The 13,018-nt window shown below is 36.7% G+C and overlaps 2 protein-coding genes across 3 annotated transcripts in view; one reads left to right on the top strand and one right to left on the bottom strand.

The window, feature by feature from the left end:
* LOC111517702 (tonsoku-like protein) overlaps positions 1-7,527 on the bottom strand; it is a 35,692-nt gene extending 28,165 nt beyond the window's left edge. For both annotated transcript variants that reach the window (XM_074171420.1, XM_074171413.1), the window contains exons 1-10: positions 7,378-7,527; positions 7,068-7,325; positions 5,121-5,280; positions 4,821-5,074; positions 4,533-4,703; positions 2,784-2,985; positions 2,291-2,524; positions 1,101-1,276; positions 544-855; positions 94-426 (exon numbers count right to left, since the gene is read on the bottom strand). In XM_074171420.1, the coding sequence (XP_074027521.1) occupies positions 94-426; positions 544-855; positions 1,101-1,276; positions 2,291-2,524; positions 2,784-2,985; positions 4,533-4,703; positions 4,821-5,074; positions 5,121-5,280; positions 7,068-7,325; positions 7,378-7,390 (2,113 nt within the window). In that variant the 5' untranslated portion in view covers positions 7,391-7,527. The remainder of the gene's footprint in view (positions 1-93; positions 427-543; positions 856-1,100; positions 1,277-2,290; positions 2,525-2,783; positions 2,986-4,532; positions 4,704-4,820; positions 5,075-5,120; positions 5,281-7,067; positions 7,326-7,377) is intronic.
* An 853-nt stretch (positions 7,528-8,380) lies between these two features.
* LOC111512563 (uncharacterized) lies at positions 8,381-12,490 on the top strand (the record flags this gene model as incomplete). Its single annotated transcript, XM_023168702.2, has 4 exons — positions 8,381-8,522; positions 11,627-11,680; positions 11,744-11,832; positions 12,237-12,490. Coding segments are annotated over 4 exons (507 nt in total), but the record flags the coding sequence as incomplete, so codon positions are not given.
* Positions 12,491-13,018: the final 528 nt, after the last annotated feature.

Raw genomic sequence — 13,018 nt, 5'->3', positions numbered from 1 at the left:
AACGTCTAGTACTATTTGGGCGGGTTACAGAAAATGTTGGAAAATGAAAAAAAATCTGGAAAAACGTCTTGATATCTGTTCCACAACACTCACCAGCATCAAATGCTTCCACCTCCATCTCACCATGATCCGAACGGTCCTCACCGGCACGAATATCCACCGGTTCCGGAGAATCCACGAAACTAAAATCCACCTCGTCAACCTTCTCTCCGACTTTTTCCATCGCTTCCGACATCCTCTTGACAACTCCATTGTAAAGCTCCAAATCTTCGCCGGCGAACGGGTTCTTGCGGTGCCACGTCTTCAGCACGTTCAAAGGAGTATCGCCGTTGTCGGTCTTCACGATGGCGGAAGCCCCTCGGTCTAGCAGAAGCTTCACGATCCCCACGTGGCCGTTGTTGGCAGCGTCGTAGATTGGTGTTATACCTAAATACAATGATTTAGAAAAAAGTGTGCCGCGAGGAACAGTTCTAGGACCCCTCCTATTCACCGTGTATAACAACCGAAATCTAGACAACTATTTACGTGCATTTTCAGACGTACCTTCGCACTGGGTGCCTCCGCGGTCGTTAATAGCTGCTCCTTTATCGAGCAGCATCCCTACGATTTCCGTAAAGCCGTGGTTGCAGGCCTCGTGCAAGGGCAGCCAACCGGAATTGTCGCGCACGTTTACCGGATGGCCTTGCTCGAGCAGGTGGCGAACGACGGGGATTTTTCCGTTGATGCACGCCACGTGGAGCTGGGATTCACCTTTGGCGTTCTTCTTCACGACGAAATTTCGGTGCTTTCTTTTGCCCACGGACGTGGACGTCTCGGCGGCTGACTTCTGTTCGAAGTCCGAGTCCTCACTGTTGTCTGGAAAGGGGAGAAGTCAACAGAACTTTGATGGTAAAGTTTTGGCTGCTCAACACGTTACAGAAATTTTTATTCCATGCAGTAAGATCAAAGGCTCTTCACACATGCGTTGATATTGATAGCGCTTGTGTAATGATATTTTTTTCCCAACTACAATTATTATCAAACAAAGTTGCTGCTTCATATTTATGAAGAATAATTTAACTTTCTTTGCTGAAACATTTTTGGCGCAACATCCTACTGACCTGTGATATCATCCAAATCCAGGTCATATCCAATCTCGCTCTTCAAATCGGACTGATCACTTTCATTACCGGAAGACGAAGATTCGTCGTCATCAGGTTCCTCCAAAGAATTGAGATATTTTTCTGATTCAAAAGCATCAGAGTGGCTACCAACTCGTCGCAAGTAGCTGATCATCCTACGTGTCGAAAAAAAAAAACATCTCAATCGATTCTTCATGGAAATAATTAATAAAGAAGGGGAGAAATGAGATTCATTGAATCAAAACGATTATAGCTATAGTTACAGTAAAAGATTCAGAGAGAATGAAAGACGGTTCATATGGATACTTAAGAAACTATTTCCAACAATCAAGCGGGCTTTTGAAACCAACAGTTATAGTCTATACCGTAGGTTCTCAAACTTATTTTGTCTACCACCCACTACAGCACAACCGCACCTACAGCACTTTACCTAGCTAGTCGCTAACTAAATTCACTTGTTTTCGAAATATCGTCGAATGACATTAGTGGCTGGATGGCGCGCGCGCTTTTATATGAGGCAGCGGGCGGGCCTAGTACTTTCGAGAATGGAGACTAGAAATTTCTCGCTTCGCATTGAAGCTCACCGCCATTTATTGTAAAGTTTGACAACTATCGGACAGGAAATAGCTACTGTCTAGTCCCCTAGATGACGTTACACGAAAAAACGCGAGTTAGGCGTGAAGGAGCGACAAAGTTTGTGTTAAAAGCAAAAAAACATTATTAAATTAGCCACTTCAACACCCCCCAATCTTCTCTGTATCCTTTACTGCCCCCCTATAGGCCTCCATCGGCCACAAGGGGGCGTCCACTTTGAGAAAGACTAGTCTATGCGAAGTCAATCCGAACAGCTAAATAGAAAACTAATGTACTCTTTAATACTAATAAAAAAATCCGTATAGGTTTATGAGAAATGTAATTAATTTTGAAAAAAATTACACCTCGCCGCCCATGCCATATAAAGGAATTGCCGACGTTCGGTAACTATTTAGTTTTAGAAGCGAGTACTTCCCGGGCGGTTGCCGAAAAAATATTTTTTAGTAATACTGGAGAACACAGAAACATATTTTTGGTTTTCATTTCACAGCATTTATTTTAAACAACTACTGTCACGAGCTTGAGAAGCCGTGAACTGCCGTACACACAGCAAAGTTCCTGAAACCTAACCCTACCTTGTCAACATTCGGCGTTCCTCTTTCAAGTTTCCGCTGCTCCGGCAATTATTAAACGCCCTCTCGTACACCTTCTTTACGTCTTCTACTGGCGCTCCCGCGGCTTCTTTCGTGTCAGCTATCCTGCTCAGGGTGTTAAGATTGTCCTTCAAGTTTTCACAAAGGGAATACTCCCTTTCGAAGTACTCCTCAGCCTCGGAAAACTGATTGTTGTCTTTGTAGGTTTCAGCCAGGCTGAGATAAATGTTAAAAAGTATAGGAGACATATAAATTCGGTGCCAAGACGCTTTTTTTTTGACAAACTTTATTTTTAATAGATGTCAATGCTGTTAGAGGTCCACACCAATTTATCTTAGGTACCTAACTGAGGTACTAGTATCAGACGCTGTCAATATAACATTAGCTAAACTTTCAACTAATGTTATATATAACGCTGGTTTTATATATAACGTATGGCAGCCTCTTTAACAAATTTTCTAGATAAGTACCTCACCTATAATAGCACGACCCAAGTTCTTTTCCGCCAATACCACATTTCTCTGCATATTTCAACATCAGTTTGTAATATTCTATGGCCTTAGTGAAGTTTTTTAGGGCACAAGCACAATCTCCCATTTTTTCATACAACTTTTTTTTCTCTTTGGCATCTTCGCAGGTCACAACCAGTTTATCTTCGATATGACACATTGTGGCAACTAAAAATCATTATAACTATGAAACTGCTCTGAATCTGAATAATATTGAATTTCAGAGTTGAAGCTGATGAATTCTATTAGCTAAACAATATGACCAAAAATTATTTTATTATCTTCCTAATCGCATGTATTTTATGAAAACAAAATGGAAATGTTAACCTGAACAAATCTTCAAGGCAATATTATCATTTCATGTATGTATGTGTCTGTACAGCTGCCTAAAGAATAATCCCATACCTGACACCAAAAAACAAGAACTTTCCTATCCTTATAGGTAGAATTAAATTGAATAAATATAGTTTATTAAAAGATTTTTTTAAACTTTTTAGTTCGATGTTCTTTAAAAGCATGTTCTTTAGTTAAAAAAACTAAAAAAAATAGTTAAAGAACTAAAAACACGCTTTTTAAGAACATCGAACTAAAAAGTTAAAAAAAATCTTTTGAACTTTTTAGTTCGATGTTCTTTAAAAGTGTGTTTTTAGGTAAAAACCTAAAAAACACGCTTTTAAAGAATATCGATCTAAAAATGTTTTAATCTAAATTTCAATTCTTTAAAAGCGTTGAAAATCTTTTAATCTGAATTTAAATTCTTTAAAAGCGTGTTTTTTAGTTAAACAGCTGAAAAAATAGTTAAAAAACTAAAAAAACACGCTTTTAAAGAACATCGAACTAAGAAGATTTAAAGATTTTTTTAAACTTTTTAGTTCGATGTTCTTTAAAAGCGTGTTTTTTAGTTTTTTAAACTATATTTATTTTTGTTTAAAAGATTTTTTTAAGTTTTTAGTTCGATGTTCTTAAAAAGCGTGTTTTTTAGTTTTTAAAACTATATTTATTTTTGTTTTAACGATTTTTTTAAGTTTTTAGTTCGACTAGTACAAAAACTAAAAAACACGCTTTTAAAGAACATCGAACTAAAAAGTTGAAAAAATCTTTTAAACTTTTTAGTTCGATGTTCTTCAAAAACGTGTTTTTTAGTTTTTTAAGTTTTTTAGTTTTTTAAGTAAAAAACACACTTTTAAAGAACATCGAACTAAAAAGTTCAGAAGATTTTTTTACCTTTTCAGTTCGATGTTCTTTAAAAGCGTGTTTTTTAGTTTTTTTAACTATATTTATTTTTTGTTTAAAAGATTTTTTTCAACTTTTTATTTCGATGTTCTTTAAAAGCGTGTTTTTTAGTTTTTTAAACTATATTTATTTTTTGTTTAAAGTATTTTTTTCAACTTTTTAGTTCAATGGTCTTTAAAAGCGTGTTTTTTTAGTTTTTTTAAACTATACTTTTTTTTTATTTGATTTTGATTTGTCTAATAAGTAAATCCACCCTGGGTTGTAACATCACACTCGTATTCATTTCTTTGAGTTAACATATCAGTCTATGGAGGGGGAATTACCGTCATTACCTCCCCTATAGATCCACTCACAGCAATGACTGGGAAATATTTTATTTACCATGAAAAAATTGACTGATTTTTTTTTGTATCGCATTTAAAATCCTAATGAGAATTCAATACAATTCATCTCCAATTTCAATCAGGGAAATTTGAGCTTACCAGTCCTGAGGGTCCTTTCAATAGCTTTTCGTTCATCTACATTTGGAGTCTTCAACTTGTGGGCTTTCAACAATATATGCTTAGCACCATGGAAATCTGTCAGTTTGATGAGAACCTCTGATTTGGCCAGGAGAGCTCCACACATGAGGTCGACATTTCCTTTCAACTTCTCTAAAAAAAAAATTAGGTCGGGTATTTCGGTACATGCGTAAAAATAGGGGTCCCAGAACCCAACCTTGAGGAACCCCAAATTTAAAAAATCGGCCTGTGAATGGCTGCACCACTTACTTGCTGCATCAATGGCAAGGTTATAATGATGTATAGTCTCGTTGAAGTCCCCTCTTTTGTCGTAGAGAGAAGCCATGGACGTATAGCCTCTAGTCAGTTGTTCGTAAATGTCGTGTTGCTTGCAAATCGCTATGGAACGGTTCAACAACTCTGAGGCTTTGCTGTAATCACCCAAGCTTTCTTTCACTAGACCTAAATTCGAGAAAAGCCTCGCCAACATATCAGCTTTCTCCAGTTTGTTTATACCTGTAAGTCTGAAAGAAGGTGTCAGGAAAGTTGATGAAATATTGAAAAACATACCTTTCAGCTATTTTGAGACTCTTCATGAAGTACTTGAAAGCTAAATTCAGGTTTATATCCCGATCCATTTGCGTTTCGAGGAAGTGAGATAAATACATATGTCCCATCGTAGCGTAAGCTCTCTGCTGCTCCAGGATATCGTTTTCTTTCATGGAAATGTCTGAAATGTTTAGTTAGCTTGAAGGGTGATTCCTTTTTTTAAAAGGTTGGTTGATTTGAACAAAAGTTTTCTATTTTGGGAAACTAGAATAATTTCTTTTCTGATCAAGATAATCAGTTGTTGTTTTTGAACTACTCACAGTTTTTGGGAGTAATGACCGATAAATCACTCTCATGGCCTAAGCATGTTGGAATTTCATCAAAGGAACTCTGCAAATACTACTTTACAATTCCGAAGGAATGAACTTCATGAGACTATTAAAAATCTAAGTATTCTATGGCCCTAGTATATTCTGCATCATGATCATTCCTCATCATGTTATGGGGAGATGCCAACGAACTGAATAGGATATTTATTACAAAAAAATATTGAAAGATTCATGTTCAACATGATGATAAAAATGAGTCGAAGAAAAACAACTGCCTCTATCAATATTGCTCTAGTTCTAGAACTAGTGCTGTTCAATTACTTACTGAACATCTGGACTTGGTAAATTGCACAACTTATGCTAAGATATAAAATGTAAAATGAGCTCCCAGAACAAATAAAGACTTGATAAAAATGAGTCGAAGAAAAACAACTGCCTCTATTAATATTGCCATAGTTCTAGAACTAGTGCTGTTCAATTACTTACTGAACATCTGGACTTGGTAAATTGCACAACTTATGCTGAGATATAAAATATAAAATGAGCTCCCAAAACAAATAAAGACTTGATAAAAATGAGTCGAAGAAAAACAACTGCCTCTATTAATATTGCCATAGCTCTAGAACTAGTGCTGTTCAATTACATACTGAACATCTGGACTTGGTAAATTGCACAACTTATGCTGAGATATAAAATGTAAAATGAGCTCCCAGAACAAATAAAGACTTGATAAAAATGAGTCGAAGAAAAACAACTGCCTCTATTAATATTGCCATAGCTCTAGAATTAGTGCTGTTCAATTACATACTGAACATCTGAACTTGGTAAATTGCACAACTTATGCTGAGATATAAAATGTAAAATGAGCTCCCAGAACAAATAAAGACTTGATAAAAATGAGTCGAAGAAAAACAACTGCCTCTATTAATATTGTCATAGCTCTAGAACTAGTGCTGTTCAATTACTTACTGAACATCTGGACTTGGTAAATTGCACAACTTATGCTGAGATATAAAATGAGCTCCCAGAACAAATAAAGACTTGATGAAAATGAGTCAAAGAAAAACAACTGCCTCTATCAATATAGCTCTAGAACTACTGCTGTCTAATTACTACTATCAAATCTGGATTTGGAAAATAACTTATGATGCTAAGATATAAAATAAGCTTCCTGAATAAATGAAGACTTATAGTACTTTCAAATTTAAGACTTTAATGAAACATTAGTTTCTGCCAAAAGCTTATTTGAATATTACAACCCGAATGAATAAAATTCAACAGCAATTAGGTAGGTATTTTTGAAACAATGTTCAAAAGTGGGAGTGCCTTTGCCTACTTTAATACACATTATTTTGATCACCTAGTGTTCTACGTGGTTCTACTCAATCTATTGCCTGTTGATCTTTGTTCTCGAAATCATTATCAATAAAACCACTCAGAAGTTTAAAGTAAGCTTCTGAATGTCACAAAGTACAGACTTTCGCTAAACACAGTAACTTTCAATACGAAGGATTTACCGGCACTGATTTACTAATGACGATTTCAACAAAGACGCAAAATTCCGTCTTCAAATGTGTAAAGAATAATGACATCTCAGAAATCTCGTACTTGGTCACAGGTGGTATATGATCATACATACCTAAATATATTTTCTGGTGTTCCAAAGCTTTTTCAAAATTGTGTAAGCTCATATAAGCCTCCCCAATCGCTCTATGCGCCTTGGCATATTCGATTGATTTTCCATCCACATGGTGGATTTCGGCAATGGTTTCATATTCCTGTATCGCATTTTGGTATTGTCCTTGATTCAAATATAATTCTGCAAGGTCTGCACAGGCACAAAGTAACAAGGATTTGTTATTATCACTCTGGGCTCTCCTTTTTCGTTTCAGAATTTCTGAAAAAGATTCGTATTGAATGTATCTCACAGGTCTTGGGCAAGGGCTTACTTCTTTCCTCCATTCTTTCAAAATTATTGCATTTTCTTGGAGAGTAGACTCGAAAATTTGTAAAATTATTCAGAACATAGCCTCACTTTTTAATATTTCTGTTTACTTCCCGGCTGAATCATTTCGTTTTGTGAATCGCCTCGTTCCTGTCAATTTCTTTCATGCAGTGATCTAAGAAAAGGATAATATAAAAATATTTCCAATATTTTTCAATAGATGTCACAACTAGTATTATAAATGGTAATTATTCACATAATCATTATTCCAGTAATAATTATATTTATGTTTTGGTATATACTCAAGTAAAATACCAAAATATTCATTTTGGAGTTCCAATTGATTTTTGTTGTTCCATATTTTCATGATTTGTATTACTTTCTTCTTTAATATATTATTTAAAAAAAAATAAAATACCGCGACATCTGCCGTACAAAAGATAAAATGCTTCAATCTTGAATTGTTGAGTAATATTTTATGAGATGGCGTTACCCAACTCTGTAAAATCATCACGCAAAAACAGGTCCGGATTGAAAGGGATATATTTTTAAGAGAGATTCATTTTTGTGAAAGGTTTTGGCTTTTTATTGAATACAACAAGTTACTGATGAATAGAACAATTTTCTTTGTAAAAAGTACTTCGAACTTAAGGCAGAAACTCATTGAACTGAGAAGTTTGCCCTTCCTACACATTTATGAAAGTTTCCATTACAAAATTTATATATTTTTTATATTGTGGAAGTTTGACAGAGAAATTTGACAGAGATGTCATGTAACACCTATCATTTTTCAAATCTACCTGTCAAATTTCTGTTGAAACCACCATTATAAATTTACAAGTCACAAAACACGGTCCATTCCATGCCTGCTACAAACTAGAATCCCTCTAGTTACCGAACCAAAATGTCGAGAGTAATCGGGGCTTTCCATAGAGAAAAGAATCAGTGTTAATGGAGTATAACCTAAAATGCCAGCTCTGTGGAAAGCAAATAAGCGTTACTCCTGAAACCCCCTGCGCGTTGGGGAACACCTTTTGGAACACCATCCCGATGAAGAGTTGACATTCTTTTCCTGCGAAGAAGATGAAAGCGAAAAATCCCGCAAGTGTTGTAAGTGCCCCTCGAAAACCAAGAAAAAAATCATAAAAGGTACGTTTTACTTGTTTGAGATCAATTGTTTGTGGCTGCACTTTCTGCCGAACCTTCTTGTTTATAAATTCAATAAAAATATTGTTGCGAGTGAACAGGAATTCATAAGCCGCACACATTCGTTGCAATATTGCCGCAATATGAAAAAAAAAGCTCAAGTACCCAGGAGCACTCTTTCATTATTATTATTTCACAAAGTTTTGTATGGAGGGGCGATCCTTGAATTAGTTTTCACAGTAATTATGTTTTGATATCCTGTTCATTACTAATACTGTCATATAAATTAGCTGAGACGATTCAGAATCCATTCTAGAACAAAAAAATAATGTGTTCTTCCAAAAATCAGATCCACGCGAAGCCTACGCCCCACGATTCATCAAATCTTGAAGGCCCACTCACCAAACCCTCAATCATACAGACAACAATTCAGAAATACGAGGGTGGTCTAAAAAGTTTCCTATCTCAACACGAAGATAACATTACTCGTAGACCGTTAGACTAAAAACGTGTTCGAATTAACATTTCCAACATTCTGTTGGCTTAATTTAAGCGCGATGAATCTAAGTTTTCGCGCCGATTAATCACTGTGAATGAAACTTGGATACACCGTTATACGCCCGAAACAAAGACTTTTGTTAGGAATAATTTAGAAATGTATGACTAGCATGTGAGTACGATGATGATCTTTGGAAAAAAAAATAGGAATAAGTCCAACGCCTTTGAAAGCTACTTGTAGTTTAATATCAGAGGTTGTGTGTGCTATTGGTTAGTTAGTTATTTTAGATTATTCAGGGCATCTTATCGTGATGATGCAATAAGTTACGTACAGTTTAATCGCGAAGGAAATATGTAGACACTAAAAGATGAAAGATGAGAGAAATGAAACCTAACCTCAAAAAAGTTTGTTTGTTATTGAATTAAATCCTCCAGCAAGATAATACTGGTTATTAAGTTTAGGCAAATACTTACGTTAAAGTGATCTTCGCAAAAGTAAAGGTGAGTAATGGGCAATACTTCCACTGAATCTTGCCTTTTGAGTTTTAGCCACCTATTTCGTGTTGGTTTTTTGTGGGGGATGAACACAAATAACTTGTTCGGAGTTTTCACTGGTCTATTAGTACATTAAGGGACTGCTTGTGGTGGTTACACGTAGTCTACTCGAACGTGACGTCACAAGCGACGCCATGACACTTTGAAGTAGTTTCATGCAAATTTTAAACTTCTAAATTGTAGACTCAATTTTTATTTTTGCGTAAATACACACATCGGAAAAGTCTAGGGATATTTTTATAACATACTAAATATCATAAAAATAAATGCATGAGGTCGTTTAATTTCGATTAAATTGGTGCACTCGACCACCGTGTAGATTTCTATGGGTTGAACAAAGCCTGCAAAAACGGTAACTAATATTTTATCAAGTTTTTTACGAACTGTAGGTTTTCGGCTAAAATGAATAATCTGAAAGTGTCGAGTTTGTACATTCTATGAAGTTCTTGCTCAGCAATTAAACTGGAAATATTGTGCTTTAACATGGAACGCCATCACTTACCATTGGCTGAGATGAATAGAGCTGTAGGGCTTCTTCAAGGTGGCATGCGATAAAATGATGTAGCTCTTTGTTTGGGGGTCTCCCAAAGTGTTATCAGTCGATTGTGGCGGCGTTTCCGTGAAACTGGCAGTCCAGCCGAACAACATCCAGGGCGAGGACGCGCTACAACTGCAGTTCAAGACCGATTTTTGGTCTTAACCACAAGAAGACAACCGACAATCACAGCACCTGAGTTGGTTAACGTGTTGCAGCAGACGCACCAGGTAACCATTGGTCGTGATACTGTCAGAAATCGACTGCATGAAGCAGATCTCCACAACAGAAGGCCACTTAGATGTCCACCTTTGTCGAGAGGCAATCGCGGTAGAAGATTAGAGTGGTGTCAAGAATATCAAAACTGGGATGCAAATGATTGGGCCACAGTTTTGTTTACAGACGAATCCAGATTTGGATTTCATCCAGATTCTCGTCGAGTAAGACTGTGGAGACGACCTGGAAATAATGAACGTTTGAGACACGTCCAGGAAGTCCACACATACAGAGGTGGTACAGTAATGCTATGGGGCGGAATCATGATCGGCGGCAGAACCGATCTCGTTTTTCCAAATCGCTCCCTCACAGCTCGACAGTACCTCGACACCATTCTTCTACCTATCGTCCGTCCGTTTGCTGGTGCTGTTGGTGAAAACTTCCACCTAATGCACGGTAATGCTCGTCCACATGTCGCGCGCCTAGTGACTGACTGGCTCACCAACGAAGGAGTTGATGTATTGCCATAGCCAGCACAATCACCGGACCTGATTCCCATCGAGCATGTGTGGGACATGCTTCAACATAGAATTACTCCGCATATGGGGAACATTCACACAACGTTTCAATTGAGAGAGCTTTTAATCGCTGAATGGGCAAATGTACCTCAACAAGACATTGACAATCTCATTTTGTCGATGCACGATAGATGTAGGGCCGTAATAAACCAGCGTGGAGGCTATACTTTGTACTGATTCCAATTTTTTTTAGTTTTGCTTATATGCGCACTCAGTATTTTTGACCATTCAATAAATTTTGTTTCAAGTTACATTCGTTTAATAATCACCCGTCAACTTTTTTTCCCTAAAGCGATCTAAAAAAAAATTATTGCCATTTTTAAAAATATCCCTAGACTTTTCCGATGTGTTTATTTATATACGTTGTAATTATAATATATTTCTCAACATTGAAGAACAGTATTTCAAAACCTGTCATCATGTCTATCACCTGGTTCTTGACTTCCTTTTCTCCAGGGTTTGCCGACCAGGCAAACCTGGTCGGCAAAACCATGCAGAGCGTAGGATTCCAAAAAAATCCGATTTTTGGCCAATAATACCTTGAATGGAATTCAAGGAAGATATAAGAAAAGTGTACCAGAATGCACGTTGCCGATCTACTAATACGTGATGAAGTAATAATTCATGACCAAATTCTCAAGAACAGAATAACAAATGAAATAATTTCTGCCCGATGTTGATTCTTTGATCATAGTTTTTTGAACATTCACTCTTACTTTTTTCAGTTCGGAATTTAAACAGACTGAGCATATCGAAGAGAAGTCTTTTCAAAACTACAGGTATGGTATTGATTCTCGCCACTCTCAATTATCATTATATCACTGAATCGACATATTTTTTAGTGGAAACCTGGAAACCAGGCCCCGTAAAAGTTATTTGTCCTAAGTGCAAAATAAACGACCGACCCTGTATTAGAAAACAAAGGAACAAGGTTAGTTGTGGTTTTTATTTTTACTTTTGTTCAAGACGTATGTAAGGTATAAGGAAAACGAAACCATTAACGACGCATGGACATTAGATGTAGATGGTCATTGCTTCCCATTCGGGCGCATTTGTCCAGGCTCCACCTGTTACTATTTGACAAGATCTCCGTCGGAAGGCGCAGCATTCTGGCTCGAAGCAAGGCGAGGAGTTTTTTTGCATATTTTTCAAATAAAAAACACATTTTTTGAGTCATCTCCTCCTCAGGAGACCTTAGGGTCACATACATGCCCCCCTTTACGTGGTTATCCGAACTACCCCGGCCTGGAACCGGCGTGAATGAAGTGGCCCTCACTTCATATTTGAACATTCTCATAAAGGTGTATGCGTCAATATTTTTGTGTGCTTTTTTAGGTTGCCTACACCGCTTTGGGAGCCTTCTTCATTCTGACTTGCTGGCCTCTTTGTTTCATACCGTTTTTGATGCCAAAGGGCAGCACCGTGGATTTATTCTGCAAACATTGCGGCAACTATTTAGGAGAATACAACAGGGCAACAGGTTCTCTAAAGTGTGCTTGTAAACTACGAGACAAAAAGACTAGTTACCCTCGAAATATTTGTTCGGAGTTGGGTTAGTTCATCTGGAAAAAATATATGCTCCAACACGATTAGATCGTTTTATTTTTCGACTTCCTTCTGAAATTCCAGTACATAAATTTGTTGGAAAGCAGGTTTTTGGCTTTTAACTACTCCTTGCTTGAAACAAAAATGTGGGAGTTTTCCCTGGATAATATTATAAGAAAAACACACAATTGATTCATAAATTACAATTTTTTGGTCTCGGAATAAGTTTGATCTACTAATGTCATCGATGACATGGTAATGACATTCATTCACGTATTTGATTGAATCGCAGCTGAAAGAAATCTTGTTTGAAGTTGGGAAAGAAAGTTTTTGTCCGAAAACTTTCTTCGATACTTTTTTTTTTCGACAACAGAAACACGCAAAACACTTCTAACTTTCATGCCTCTAACCAACAACATAAACATGTTTCACAGCTGAAACTTCATATTTACATTCACAATTCGATCTCTATCATAAAATTATCCACGAAGATCTCGTTTTTACTAAAATATTCGATAACCATGCTTTCATAAAACCTTCCTGTACTAAAAACACCGTCATCCAAACCTCAG

Source organism: Leptinotarsa decemlineata, unplaced genomic scaffold (assembly GCF_025532065.1).
Source record: "Leptinotarsa decemlineata unplaced genomic scaffold, Ldec_3_MD MMD2_P_RNA_scaffold_12, whole genome shotgun sequence".
NCBI classification, from domain to species: domain Eukaryota; kingdom Metazoa; phylum Arthropoda; class Insecta; order Coleoptera; family Chrysomelidae; genus Leptinotarsa; species Leptinotarsa decemlineata.
This window is presented reverse-complemented; position numbering and strand designations above follow the sequence as displayed.